Below are 14472 nucleotides of genomic sequence, written 5' to 3'. Positions count from 1 at the left end.
GACTGTGGGCTTGTTTTGCTGTGAAGTCGCTTTCTATCGGTTGTTGAGGGTTGTGTGTGTGTGTGTGTGTGTTTAAGGTTTGTTTCTAAACTTGTATTTGCTGATTTGTACATCATTTTAAAGTAAGCAAATCTTGAAATCGTAAAGCTTCAATGTTACAAATCTGGAATGTTCTGGAAACATTCAAACACTCACAAATCTTGTGTGGGAGTCACTGGCACCAAAATATTTTCAGAAGGGTGCCTGTGGTCCAATGCATACTAATTAGGGGGTCCTTGGCTTGAAAATGTTTGAGAACCACTAGTAATAACAACATTTAGACAAAATACAGTTTGACTGGCCTGCCCCAGTTGCTTATTGTTTTTTTCAGTGCTTGATTCTCTCAAAGTATCTGGCAACACTGTCCTCTGAACTCAGGGCTCATGCCAGATGGGCTGTGCTTCTACTGTACGCCGGCTGTTATCTGTCCCCTGAGCAACCCTACACAGAGTGCAGCGTCTCTATCAACGCTGACCTCTGGACCACTCTGTCTTTCAATGCATTGTGTCCTCAGAAGAGATGCTGACATAACCTATGACCAAACAAGACATACCGCGGCTTACATGGAGAGTTGAGGCCAGGTGACAGGTTAATGTTTCTAACCTCCCGCCCTCGCGTTGGGAACACGGCACTGTACAAAAGTGAGTAGTGAGTGAGTAGCAGTCCAGTGGTGGTGGGAGAAGTACTCGTGTTTTGTTTCTACTAAAGTCGGAGCAATACCAGAAATACTCAGTTTACAAGTAAAAGTCCTGTTTTAGTTCACATTTTTACTCGAGTACAAAAAAACAAGCATTGCCATGAAAAAGTACTCATACACACATTGTTTGTCTATGGTGCGACACGTGGTGAGCTTGTAGATCTATTCCAATAGCTTAAGTATAGAGTAGCGTATTTTCTTTCATACTAAAAAGTGACTAGTAACTACATTTCTCAAATAAAAGTAAAAAGTACAGTATTTTCCACTGAGATGTAGTGGAGTCTGTATTGAAACATCCACATACTCAAGTATCAAGTAAGTAAAAAAAATACCTCAAACATAAGTACAGTACTTGAGTAAATGCACTTAGTGACATTCCATCACCGGTGATTAGTGAGTACAGATGAAAGTGGAAAAGCCAAGTCTGAAACTGTACCTCCTCAGCCAGCCAGCCAGCCAGCCAGCCAGCCAGCCAGCCAGCCAGCCAACACCCACCACCTGGAGGATGCCAGGTGTTTCCTGATGATACCTCCCATCCCAGGCCTTCATTTCCTGCGGCCCCAGCCAGCCAGCGGAGCCAGCAGGGGCTCTATCAGTGTGTCGGTGTCCTCCTCCTGTTTGTTGTGACTACAGGGGACACTTTTCAGGGACACCGAGGGAGTGGGGAACCACGACGACACACTTCCAACTCTTTGCATCGCCCCCGGCCTCCACTCCGCTTTGTGGAACAACCAACGCCTCCAGGGCAAGATTAAGAAGCTCGAGTTGCTTGCTGGATTGTCTGCTGTGTGTGTCTCTATCTCCACCACCCGCCTTTACCGTCAGCTGAAAGGAGACATTTATCAGACAGGGCGATCGTCAGCGGACCTACCCCACAAGGCCTCCGTTGTCATTAACCGTAATGCGTTTCGATTAGATGTTTTTTTTCCTTTTTTTCTCAACCCACCCCCCTGCCCCTACTTTCCAGCTGTCAGCACAATGGAAAGCTGCTCATCCATTGCTTACGTAATGTATGTGTGTGTGTGTGTGTGTGTGTGTGTGTGTGTGTGTGTGTGTGTGTGTGTGTGTGTGTGTGTGTGTGTGTGTGTGTGTGTGTGTGTGTGTGTGTGTGTGTGTGTGTGTGTGTGTGTGTGTGTGTGTATTTTGTATTGTAATGAGTCCAACTGATATATCGGTTTGGCCAATATTTTCATCAATATTGGCAATTATGCAGCGATGTGTCCTGATAGACATCTAAAGACATAGCAGATCTGAATGCTTACCCAGTGTGGCTTCCGGAAAAATAGAAGCACGGTGGACATGATCTTCACGTCACGGCAGCTGCAGGAAAAATGTCGTGAACAAAAACAAGCCCTATTCATGGCCTTTGTGGATCTCTCCAAGGCATTTGACACCGTCCACCGTGACCTTCTGTGGAGCGTACTCCTGCAATATGGCTGCCCAGTGAAGTTGGTTAACATCCTCCGGCAGTTTCATGATGGGATGAGGGCCAAGGTGACGATAGGTGGACTTGAGTCTGCCTCCTTCGGAGTATGTACTGGTGTAAGACAGGGATGCGTTCTTGCACCCGTCCTCTTTAACATATTTCTCCTTTGTGTAACAACACTTCTACACAAGGAAATGGAGGAGGGGAGTGGGGTGACCCTGGACTACAGACTGGATGGGAACCTCTTCAACATCAGGAGGTTCCAAGCCACAACTAAGCTCCAGGCTGTACGCATACTGAAGCTCCAGTATGCTGACGATTGTGCCCTTGTGGCACACACACCAGAGGCACTGCAGGCCACTCTTGCAGCTGCTGTGAGAGCCTACCACCGCTTCAGGTTGTCACCTGCCCTGTCTGTGGGAAACGGTGTGAATCCCGCATCGGACTAAACAGTCATCAAAGGACCGTGTGTGTGTCATGATAGACATCTAAAGAAATAGCAGATCTGAATGCTTACAGTGAGTCGCATCGTGAATTTGTAGATCGACAGTGGTTGGGGCTCCACTCTTCTCTCTGCTGTATTTGCATAATAATCTGCGTGAACGAGTTCACGAGATATGTCAGCTATGTTTACATAGTACTTTTAGCTGTGGGTTGATTACACCAGTGGTTCCCCAACTGGGGCTCGGGATTCCCAAATGTTTTTGGGGGCCCCCAGATGATTACGGTAGCTTAATGTGCAACATTGTTTTCTCACACTCAAGTAAACAAACCACACACACAGTATAAGTGTATACAGCCGTGTCTGCACATTTCTAAAGTTACAATGTAATGACTTTGGCGTCGTGAGCTTGTAGATTGGCTATTTTCATAATTGTTATCTGTGGAACCGAGTCAAACTAAGGGTCTGTCACATGAGGACATATTGGACATAATGTGGAGAGAGAGAGAGATGATCCAGGTAGACAGAGAGAGAGGACATATAAATATAAATTAAATTCGCTCCCTTTTCCACCCAGAGGGATGGTTTGCTATGCATGGATAATAAACCCTGTTAGCAAAAAGACAGTCTTTTTGATGTGTTTATTATTGCTTGTTGCAGGCTCCCCAGACAGCCGTGCGCATGCTGTTTTCACATGGTGTCTGCTCTACTCTCTCCCCCCCCCCCCCCCCCCCCCCCCGAATGCCTCGTAAAAGTTCACTCATGGAAATGTTTGAAGTGGTGTATTGAGACACCGGGCAGCGTGTTGCTGGGACCAAAAGTGGTGCATGCATGCACATCCGCCGTAGTGTCCAGGTGGTGCAGCACAAACAAGAGATCAATAAAAAAATGAAATATGGTCTGCTGCACTGCTAGATATCATTGCGGTCTTGAAACCTCCTATCTCCATATTTCTTTTTACTTTTTGTGTTTTTCTTTTGTAAATGAACGCCCTACTAAGTTGAATCATACTACAGGGTCACGTAATTATCAAAGTATCAAAAGCAGCAGATCCACAAGCTCGAATCGCGGCATGAAGCAACACGTTTTGAGCTTGTCGATCTGCTGCTTTTGAATTTGAATCCTGAAAAGTAACAGTTTTGGACATGTGAGGTTTCCACCCGACAGAGACGATATGCTCCCACTATTTATTATGTCCTCAGTTCAATGAGTCAAACTTCTATCCCATTTGGATCATAAACGTCAAACTTGAGTTTGCATGAATGCTTTTGTGCGGGGAAATAGTCTCGGAGATAACTATAAAGGCTTAAATTCTGTAAAGCCTAAATCATGCTCAATGCACTAGTCATCGAGCCTCTCTCTGCTTTGACACTTCGGTTCGATGAATAGGGACTAGCTGGGTTTGTGTATGTGTGTGTGTGTGCGTCGGTGTTGATGGATGAGGGCCTGAAGGGCCCTCTTTGTTCAGCTGTTGCGTTTTAAGAAATGTGCACAAAACAAAACAGGAATGGCATAACTTAAAGTCTATGCAGAATCTTGTCAAGGCATGCAGGGAGAATCACCATAGGCCAATCGTGTGGCAGTCCAAGCACAATGCTGCCTTTCCCTTAAAAACAACCCTATATACTTCATTGAACCCAGTCACCCAGTAACCTAGTGACTAGAGGCCCCCTCCTTTTCCCCCCTTGCAGAAAATAGCCAATCGACAAGCTCACAACAACGTTGTGAACTTGTTGATTGGCCCATTTTGCCAAATGTTCGTCCCAGAATAGGGATGTTAGTGTTCATGTGGTTAACATTTCCTCCTGATGTTGTAGAAGTATGGTTGTTATTTAGGATCTCTGCTTTGTCTTGTTAGTTGCTCTGTTCGTAATGAAGATCCCCTTTTTTGTTTGTTGGGCACATTGTCTCCCAAATAGCCTAAATATGTGGGCACCTAACATTTCCCGCATGTCTTCTTCTATGTGTGCGTGCATTGTGGAGCGTATAATAGTTGTGTGACTTGGTCGAAAGACACGTTTTTAAGCGACATCTTGACTCCATTTACAATTTGTCATTTCAAGAGAACGAGACAACAACGTGTTTCATGACACAGATTGGTTAGCCACAGTGTTCTTGTGCCATGTCCTTGCTGTCGGACAGAAACATCCTATCTCCATATTTTGTTTCCCCCGTAAATGAACACCCTACTTGATTTAATATACCTACTGCGTCACACAAAAGTAGCAGATGCACAAACTTGTACATCTGCTACGCTTGCTATTTTTTTATTTGAATCCTGAAAGTTTTGGACATACCAGCCAAGGTTTCAACCCGACAGCAACGATGTAATGCTTTGTCTCAGTAACAAACTAAGGATGTCGGCAGCTAGTAGTCTATTAAACAGTGCTGCGTCTACTAATCATTTACTAAATACTAGTATTTTAAACTATTATCATAATCATTTGATTGTAATACATGCTTTTATTCTGCTGACGCAGATGTCCTTAGTTCAACTTCCTGAAGTGATCATGGCATCTTATTTCTCAGAATTAACTGGGAGTGGGAGGCAAAGGACTGCCATTTTGGGCATCGTAATGTGGTGGATCGCATGGCGGGGGAATTTATGGAAAGAAACTACCTTCCCTGATGTAAATACACCAGCATGTTTGATGGCCACCAGAATGTTTGCCGGAGTATACCTTTCATTTGGCAAAGTTATGGTTTCCCCGTTTTGATTTAATTTATGTTGTTGTTTGCTGAATCAAGTAACAATGGATTTCTTTGCATGCTATCAGCATGTTCTTTGTGTAGGATACTCATGAAGCATGGTCGCAAAATGGCAATGCACAACCTTTCAGCTTCTTAAAATATGATAATGTTCCGATGATGTTTGTCCTTATAGATTGGCCTCTGTTCCTTTGTGTTCCCTTGATTTTAGACTAATCATTAATCACTTACAAAAGCATGGTTTAGAGACGTCAGTGAAATTAGTCTGTGCGCACATTCATGTAGCAAACCATTCAGATTATTTTCCCAGACCCAGATTCAACAGAGACCAATCACATGCACACCACACGACCGTATACAAGGAGGGCTTGCTGTGTGAGTCAATGAGTGATCCACTTGAAAAGTAGGCTAAAAATGTACTTGAGGTGTTTTCATGGCCGTGTGTTAAAAGTAATGCGTCACTTTGTTGGGAGGTGTGTGTGTGTGTGTGTGTGTGTGTGTGTGTGTGTGTGTGTGTGTGTGTGTGTGTGTGTGTGTGTGTGTGTGTGTGTGTGTGTGTGTGTGTGTGTGTGTGTGTGTGTGTGTGTGTGTGTGTGTGTGTGTGTGTGTGTGTGTGTGTGTGTGTGTGTGTGTGTGTGTGTGTGTGTGTGTGTGTTGGCAGGGAGGGTCTTGTTGAGTATACAAACACACCCACCCAAGGTTTTCAACCCTTTTCATATCAAGGTCCATTATTTATTTGTCATTTGAGTCACAGACCACCATTTGATGAGATTTAGCCTCTCGGATCCAAAACAAATAATATGTTGTTGTCGTTGGATAAGATTCTGTCCACAATTCCATGCTGTATTGATGTGGTACAATAGGAGAGAGAACAGGCAAATGTTCTATTTTTATCTAAACGAAGTTTGGTATATAGTTTTCTTTATTGGCCTAAAATATTGTACATACATTCATGAATCCACTTGCTGATCGGCTGTCGGTATTGAGCAATTATTTTTTTAGGGGGATATATGTGACCATACATTAACATCCTATACAGTATAAGGCAAGATCATAGCCACTTGCCCAAATGTGCCAGAAATGTGCTGACCTCATCATATTTGTGATGACGGCTATGGCCATTTATAGCCCAAGGAATGTTTTTTGTGCAAAACTAATGCTTGGAATGGTTTCAGAATCATGAAAACCCCCTAGTTTGACACGTCACATGCTACTTAAAGCATAATGGAATTTTGTAATTTATGACATTTTTGTCCTTATATAGGATGTTAATGACAATATTTGAAGGCCAATACAAAAAAACTATACCAAATTTCCCAGTCCTCAAACTTTAAATGATATGTATTTGGCCATCTAAAAATGTTTTGTGCCAGGGACCCCCAGAAGCAAAGATTTGAGTTACAAATGTATAGATTCAATACAGGCAAAGTATAAGATATGGTTAAAAAGTTCTTAGAAGGATTGCAATGCTACATATATTAACTAATTTTGCTGTGGACCCCCTGGTAACCCCCTCAAGGACCCCCCACTTTGAGAACCAATAGCCTCTCGCTATTGTTTAAAATAACCAACCAAATGAAAAGCTCACATCAGGTTGCATCATGATGCTGTTTCTTGAAGTTCAGTAGAACATTTGGAAATCTGACCCCAAAATAGGGTTGAAAGTGGGATTTTCTTTTTTCCCTTCCAAACTTATTTTCCTTTCCAATTGGATCACCTGGTGCCCCCCCTGGGTGCTGCCTCTGGCCCCTACGTTGAAAACCACTATGCTGATTGCAGGTGATTTCATCAGCTTCCAAAGAATATTCCAAGAATATTTTATTGCTTGTGTTTTTCAAGGAATCATTATAAGCGCTGCACCCTCCCTCCTGCACACTCGGGTCAGACAGTAGAGCGCTGCTGGTCCATGTTAAACTGATTAGCATTAGATTTAGTTCATGGTAAAAGTGTGGTTAGTGTGCTGAAGTAAAGTGTGTCATTTATGTAAATCATTAAGTTGGCGGCCGCTGCGGAGTGCAGACAATTCACCCTCAGCCCATTTCAGTGAGCTGATAACGGTCTTGTCTGTAAAACCGTCTTGTCTGTCTGTATGTCTGTCTGCCTGTCTGTCTGTTTCGCTGTCTGTGGCTGTGCCCCTCACTTCAGTGAACGTCTTCATGCATTTCATTGTCTTGTGGTTGAAATGGGACTGGGGGATTAATGGTGTAATAATAAGTGATTATGTCAGTGATTCGGAAACCTTTTCATTTCAAGGACTTCCAGGTTTTATATGCATTTAGACCATGACCTCCATTTGATACAATCTTTATCTATTGGACTCCTATCTACAGTTCTTCTACACTGTAAAATCCTCAGTGTTCATTTCAACTCTACAGGCCCGTAAGTAGGCACTACTTACTCACAATTATTATATTACAAAATTCGGCTAGTCGCAATTATTTCAGATAATCAGTACCACATATTTATTTTGACAACTGTCTGAATTGTTCCCATGTTGAAAGGTTCATACATTTTGAAATAGTGGAAAATAGCAGATCTACAAGTGCAATTATTTGTGTGACAATTAACCGTCATGGTAAAATGTCCTAATCCGTGACATATACCCGGTGGTTCCGGCCCAGATCCGACATTGAAAAGAACCACTGTTAAGAATAAGTAAAGCTGAGCTGAACATGTCATGATGCCCCCATGGTGGGTTTTTATACAGTTGGCTGGCACTCTGTTAGCGGGGGGGGGGGGGGGGGGTGAACAACCGTGTCTTGTATAAAATGTGTGTCATCATCTCTGCAGGCAGGGACACACGCAGGCCGTGAACAAAACCACATGGAACACACACGTTTAGGGATATGATGACATTTCCTTGGAGGTCGTCATGACCAAGGCTGGATTTGCTAAGGGGGATATAACATGGCGTGGTGATCATCCTCCTCCTCCCCTCCTGCTCATATACATTTCTATCGCCATCGTTGCAACCTCCCAAAATGTGGATCGTAATGTCACGTCGCGTTTCCGTTTTGGGCTCGCAGATCTGCTTTTTTTTTAATTTGAAACAGTTTTGAACATATGAGGTTTCAACCCGACAGAGACGATGGGTCCTATTTTCGTCTTATCCCTTATCCCTAAAACTTTTCTTTACTATTTTGAAAAAACATTTTAAAATTGTTCAACTATAGCCAATCTACATCGACAGTTTGTGTGCTTGTAGATCAGCTATTTTAACTATTCAAAAATACATTTCAAAATAGTAAAAAAGGCAAAGAAGTTTAGTCATAAGGGGTAAGGCCTTTTGGGGAGTTAATTTGTAAAAGGTTTTCTAAATCATTACAATTTTGTTTGTTTTTCTAAAATTCTAGCCCCATGTACAAGCTCACAACGTGACGTGTTTTGAGCTTGTTTGTCACACGAAAAGAAAATGCCCCCTTCCTTTTTTTTCTTTCTTTTCTTTTGTACCAATTGAGCCCTGGTCATGAGTCATGACTCATGATCCATCCCAGACTTATCGGTTGCAGTCGGTTTTCCTGTGGAGGCGTCTTGTCAGGTTCTGTCAAAGCAGGATGACTCGAGTTCAGCGGGCTGCTTCGCACAGCTCCCCTCCTCTCTCTGAATATAACCCCAGGCCACCAGTCAACCCCAGTGCCCTCCATGTTGTGACACACAGCTCGTGTGACTGTGACACAGCTTTCCCTCGGTCAGGGATAACGGAGTGCATTGCATCTGCTTGAAGCTTTGTATAAACAACATGATTTGGAGGGATCTCAAAGGAAGGCAGACTCATTCTTATTACACCTCCAACTATCGACTATTTCCTTAGCTATCATCCTTTCGATGACTTAATCGATTCATTGACTAATCGAGAAGCACATTAAAATATACATACATTTTATGTGAAAATATTGAATATAATATTTATAATTGCTCATAAATTAGTCTGATTAACCACTTTGTTGTACAGCTGTGTCATGCAAATATAAAGAAAATAGGCAATCTTCAAGCTCAACATTGCAATGCTATTTGCATGGCACAATATCTGTGTGGATTGCCTGGGGAATCCACACAGCTGGTTCAAAGTCAACCACACTTTGAAGCGTTCTCTTTGAGTCTTTGGAAGATACATAACTCAACTGGCAAGATATTTAGGCAGAGAGAGAGTGAGAATTGACCACTACATTTCTGCTGTTTTTAACGAGGCCATCGTTTCCATTTTTTATTAAGGATGTTTTGGGCAGTGGTGCTGACAGCGTGCACAATGGTGGTCAGATTGGGCTAAAATCTTGCCCAAACATGGAGTCATATGTCATAAGATACGTAATAGATGACTGATGGGCAGTCTTGCCCAGATATAGAGTTCCACCTGGCCTGGTGGAGATATGTGCACATTTCTAGTATGTTTGTATGTTTTTCCTGCGCTTGCTGTTTGTTGTTTTAGTGGACTCCCTACAAACGGACCAGTAAACGTTAATTTTCAGTTGGTCTCAATTTGAACTGGATATTATTTACTGTTATGCAATAACTATGGGAGTGCACGGACTGTGGAGGCTCCTGGAGAGCACTGGGACGCCCATCAACCCAGAGACTCTGGAAGGAAAGATCCTGGCGGTTGACATCAGCCTTTGGCTGCACCAGGCAGTGAAGGGGGTCAGGGAGCGTGAAGGAGTCAGCTCTCAAAATGCCCACCTCCTCACACTGTTCCACCGCATCTGTAAACTCTTCTTCTTTGGCATAAGGCCAGTGTTTGTGTTTGACGGAGATGCACCACCGCTGAAGAACCAGACTCTGGCCCTGAGGAGACAGAGGAGGGAAGAGGCGAGTCGTGAGTCCAAACAAACCACTGAGAAACTCCTCCAGACCTTCTTACAGAGACGGGCCGTCACATGTGCACTTGGAGGCCCTCGCCGTAAAGACTCGCAACCTCCCACCATATATGACGTCAGGAGAGACGAGTCGGATGACATTTACGTTCTACCAGCCCTGCCACCTGCGGAAGACAAAGATGGAAACGGCTCGGAAGAGGAGGAAGAGATGACCGAGAACTACTTCATGTACCAGGAGGAACTGTACCAGCATCCCAACTTAGTGGACATCAACTCGGATGGGTTTGCCAACCTGCCTCCTGAAATGAAACACGAGATCCTCAAAGACATGCAAGAGTTTAGCAAAAGACGCCGAACCTCGTACCACAAGCCTCCAGAGCAATCGGGGGAATTCTCCCAGTACCAACTGTCTGGTCTGCTGCAGAGGAACCAACTGAACCAGCGTCTGGAGAAGCTAGAAGGAGAGATGGGCCAGCAGAGTGCTGCTTGGGCTCCCGACATCTGTGGAAAGGATGGAGATCACGGGGAGGAGCACAGTGTGGAGTCACGTAGGCTTGTCTCTGAGGCCTCTTCCCACTATATCCTAATTAAAGGTTCTAGGAAGAGTGAGAGGGCTCAAGAGCGCCGGCCTGCGGCCCCACCCTGGTCCGAAGGACCCCTGTCGCGCACCAGGAGAGATCGACCTGAGCCTCTGTGGCGTCCTGTCACTGAGGAGGATGAAGAAGAGGGTCCCTCTTCAGTCCCTGAGCCATCCATATTGGAACCTCCCCTCTCTCCTCAGAGGAACATCGTCGACTCCCCTTCACCCTGTACTCTCAAGGCCATCCAGGCTGCCATGGACGACAACTCAGATGAGGAAGTGGGTTTCCGTGAGAAGGGGAGTGGCTGTGTATCCCCTCGCTCCCAATTGGCCATCCAGAGAGCTTTTGCAGAGGATGACAACGGCATGAGTGAAAGAGACACTCTGATCGTTAGCAAACCTAACAAGCTCCCACCAAAGAGTGGATATCCTGCACCACAACTGATCATAAGCAGTTCAGAGGAAGAGAAGGAAGCTGATGACCTCCCGTGTATTCATTCTGGACACGATGAGAGCAAATCAAACCAAACTGTTCATAGAGATAGGTTGTTGGTCAGTAGTTCTGAAGACGAGTTGGAGGAGGCAACAGGACAGTGGGATAGAGCCCTTAGTGTTGCAGCACTGGAGCGTACTAATGGACACCCGAACAGTGAAGAGACTCAGAGTGAAAGGGAAGCATCCATGGAGTTAGAAGAACACTCAAAGCGAAAGTCGTTAATTGGTGTGGATGTAGAGGAGGTGGACAGTGGCGGAGAGAAATACAGGAAGGAAGTGGGCAAAGAAAGAGGAGGATTAGAATGTGAACGGGCAGCACGAGAGGACATGGGACATGATCAGAAGGTCTGTTCAGGTCAGTCCCAGAGAGGTGCCTCCTCAGATCAACAGACCATCACCATTAACCTCTCTGCACCCAGACTGCAGAAAGGACCTATGAATGCCGGACTCGAGAACGAAGAACCACATCTTTTGCGATCACACAACAGGAGTGAAGACGGAAAGGTAGTGAAGAAAAAAGACAGTGATGGGAGCAATCCAGAAGAAATCTTTATCGGGGTGTCCGACGGGGAGGAATCAACAGAGGAGGATGCAGACCATTCCTTCATGCAGGTTCATGGACCTCCAGCAGATGTCAATGAGGATGACTACGAAGAGGGAACAGAACAGGAGGAGCCTCTCAGTGGTCCAGCAGTAGATTGTTTGGAATGGGAGGAGGAGGAGGAGGAGGAGGAGGAAGAAGAAGAGAACTGCGAGGAGGACAGGGATAGAAGACATCCCAGCTCCACAGTCACACCTCCTGCCATCAGTGAATGGGAACACATTGATGCCGACAAGCTGGAGGTTCAGCAGAGCATCCTGAGGGAACGGAAACGGCAACAGGAGAGGATGGCCGCAACGGTCACGGGACGGATGTTCCTGGAGAGCCAGGAGCTCCTGCGCTTGTTTGGCGTCCCCTACGTGGTGGCTCCCATGGAGGCAGAAGCTCAGTGTGCCGTGCTCGAACGCTCCGACCACACCCACGGAACCATCACAGACGACTCTGACGTCTGGCTTTTTGGAGGGCGACACGTTTATAGGAACTTCTTCCGTCGGAACAAGCATGTGGAGCATTACCAGTACGTGGACCTTCATAACCAGCTGGGCCTGGACAGGACCAAGCTAATCAACCTGTCCTACCTGCTGGGCAGCGACTATACGGAAGGAATCGCAGGAGTGGGCTGTGTCACCGCTATGGAGATCCTTAACGAGTTCCCCGGGCCGGGCACAGAACCGCTCGCACACTTCAGTGAGTGGTGGTCAGAAGCTCAGAAGAACAAGCGTTGTTTGGTGTCTGACCCGCGGGACTCGAAGGTTAAGAAGAAACTGCGGGACTTGAAACTGCAGCCTGGTTTTCCCAACGCTGCCGTAGCGCAGGCTTACCTGCATCCCGCCGTTGAAACATCAGGCAGCTCCTTCAGTTGGGGACGCCCGCACCTCGACCTCATCAAAGAGTTCTGCCAAAGTCGTTTCGGTTGGAGCTGTAGGAAGACGGAGGAGACTCTTCAGCCCGTGTTCAAACGGCTCGATGTTCGACATACTCAGTCGCGTATAGACTCGTTCTTCCGTGTGGAGCGCCAGGAGAGACAGGGCTTCTGCAGCCAGCGCCTTCGACGTGCGGTCACCTGCTTGAAGAGGAAGGCGAGAGAGGAGGAGGAGGAGGTAGGTGATAGAAAAGGTGACGAGGAAGAGGTGCTCTCCCCGTCTAAACTGAGGAAAGGGAAGTTGGAGGAGCAGAAAAAGAAGCTAGGGAAAAAGGAGCAAGGTACAGGTGCCCCTGTGACGGGAGGAGGATTCTTGGGGTTGCCTGCTATGCTCAATGCCCAGTCTCCTCTTGGTTCTGTAAAAGATGTGAGCAGTGGCAGCGATGACATGAAGCCCCTCTCCACACCTCAACCCGGGAGCCTCCCGAGGAGAACAGGACAAACCGGCAGCAACGGTTTCTCCTCTGATGAGGATAGCGATGAGGTTGCTATGGTGAGTGCGCGGTCTGTGTTTGAGGACAGACGCAGAGGTCGTGGCGGGACACGTGTCAGAGGGAGGGGGAGGGGGAAAGGCCGGGTAAAGAAACCGTGAAAGAACTAATGATCTCCAAACTGGTCTTTGGCTCTTGGATCAAGTGTTGAAAAAAATCACACCTGTGTGAAGTGAGGGGCGCTCTTATTATACATCATCATACATCATCTCATGAACAACTGAATTTATGTGATTGGTTAGCCGATTTGCTCGTCTACATATGACGTACATTTTCCCTTCATTGTCAATGGCATTTAATGTTTGTTGCCACAAATTTACGTTATATTTGGCGGACATTTGACCTAATTTCTCCTTTCATTGTCAATGGCAAATATGAGACGTGTGAGGACAAAGCTGTATATAGGAGGGGCTAGCGCTTCTCAAGAATTGGATGATTGCTAGGGGTGCAACAAACGACTCAATTTATTCAATTCTAAATATAACCGATAATCTAATTTAACGGAGAACACTTTTTCCACTCACTAATAAAGCAAAAATAGCGGATCTAAAAGCTAGCAACGTGTCATTTTGAGATTGTAGATTAGCTATTTTTGTGTGACACTGTTGTAAGATGAACTACAAAATAGACACCCATTTGAAAATGGTTGTGCCAGGGACCCCCAAAAGAGAATAGTTACGGTATGTTATATGATTTAAAAACAAGAATGATGACATAATTTCCAGCTGGCAGCTGCGTTATTATATCTGCAGAATTGTGGGTGAAATAACTAGTGGGTTGTTGTTGCAACTTTCTGGCTGCAATGCAATGCTATCCCATTGGCTGAGAGGTCGGCTAGAGGCAAAAAGTATCTAGTTGCCACTAGGTGACTACGGCAGCCAATGAAATGATAAGTTGTCACTACCAACCTGATAGAAAGTAGACCAGCCTGCTTCGCACCTGGTAATTATTCAAAATAAAAAATAGCAGATGTACAAGCTTGAATTGCGGCACAAAGTTACGTGCTGTGAGCTTATTGATCTGCTTTTTTTTTTTTAAATAGGCAACATGTAAACGTGACGCTATATTATACTTTTTCTGGGGAACCCCTGGAACCCCCTCAAGGGCTCCCGGGGGTCCCCGGACCCCACTTTGATGGAACAAATAGAGCAACAAAATAATGGTCTAGGCCAATGTTGTCTTCAGGATTAGCTGAAGACATTATATGCCGAAATATAACCATACAAGACGCATGGAAACTTTGATTTGTTCAAGTACGT

General features: G+C 45.3%; 2 protein-coding genes across 7 annotated transcripts in view; both read left to right on the top strand.

Moving 5' to 3' along the window:
• LOC306942305 (palmitoyltransferase ZDHHC14-like) overlaps window positions 1–14472 on the top strand; it is an 86328-nt gene that overhangs the window by 5981 nt on the left and 65875 nt on the right. The window lies entirely within an intron of this gene.
• On the top strand, window positions 9826–13314 carry LOC306942635 (DNA excision repair protein ERCC-5 homolog; the record flags this gene model as incomplete). The annotated part of the gene is made up of 1 exon (XM_079528643.1): window positions 9826–13314. The coding sequence occupies one exon, from the start codon at window positions 9826–9828 to the stop codon at window positions 13312–13314; it is 3489 nt and encodes a 1162-aa protein (XP_079384769.1).

Source organism: Electrona antarctica (genome assembly GCF_951216825.1).
Source record: "Electrona antarctica genome assembly, chromosome: 18".
In the NCBI taxonomy this organism is placed as follows: Eukaryota; Metazoa; Chordata; class Actinopteri; order Myctophiformes; family Myctophidae; genus Electrona; species Electrona antarctica.
The sequence above is the reverse complement of the archived record's forward strand: the minus strand, read 5'-3'. Positions and strand labels throughout refer to the sequence as shown.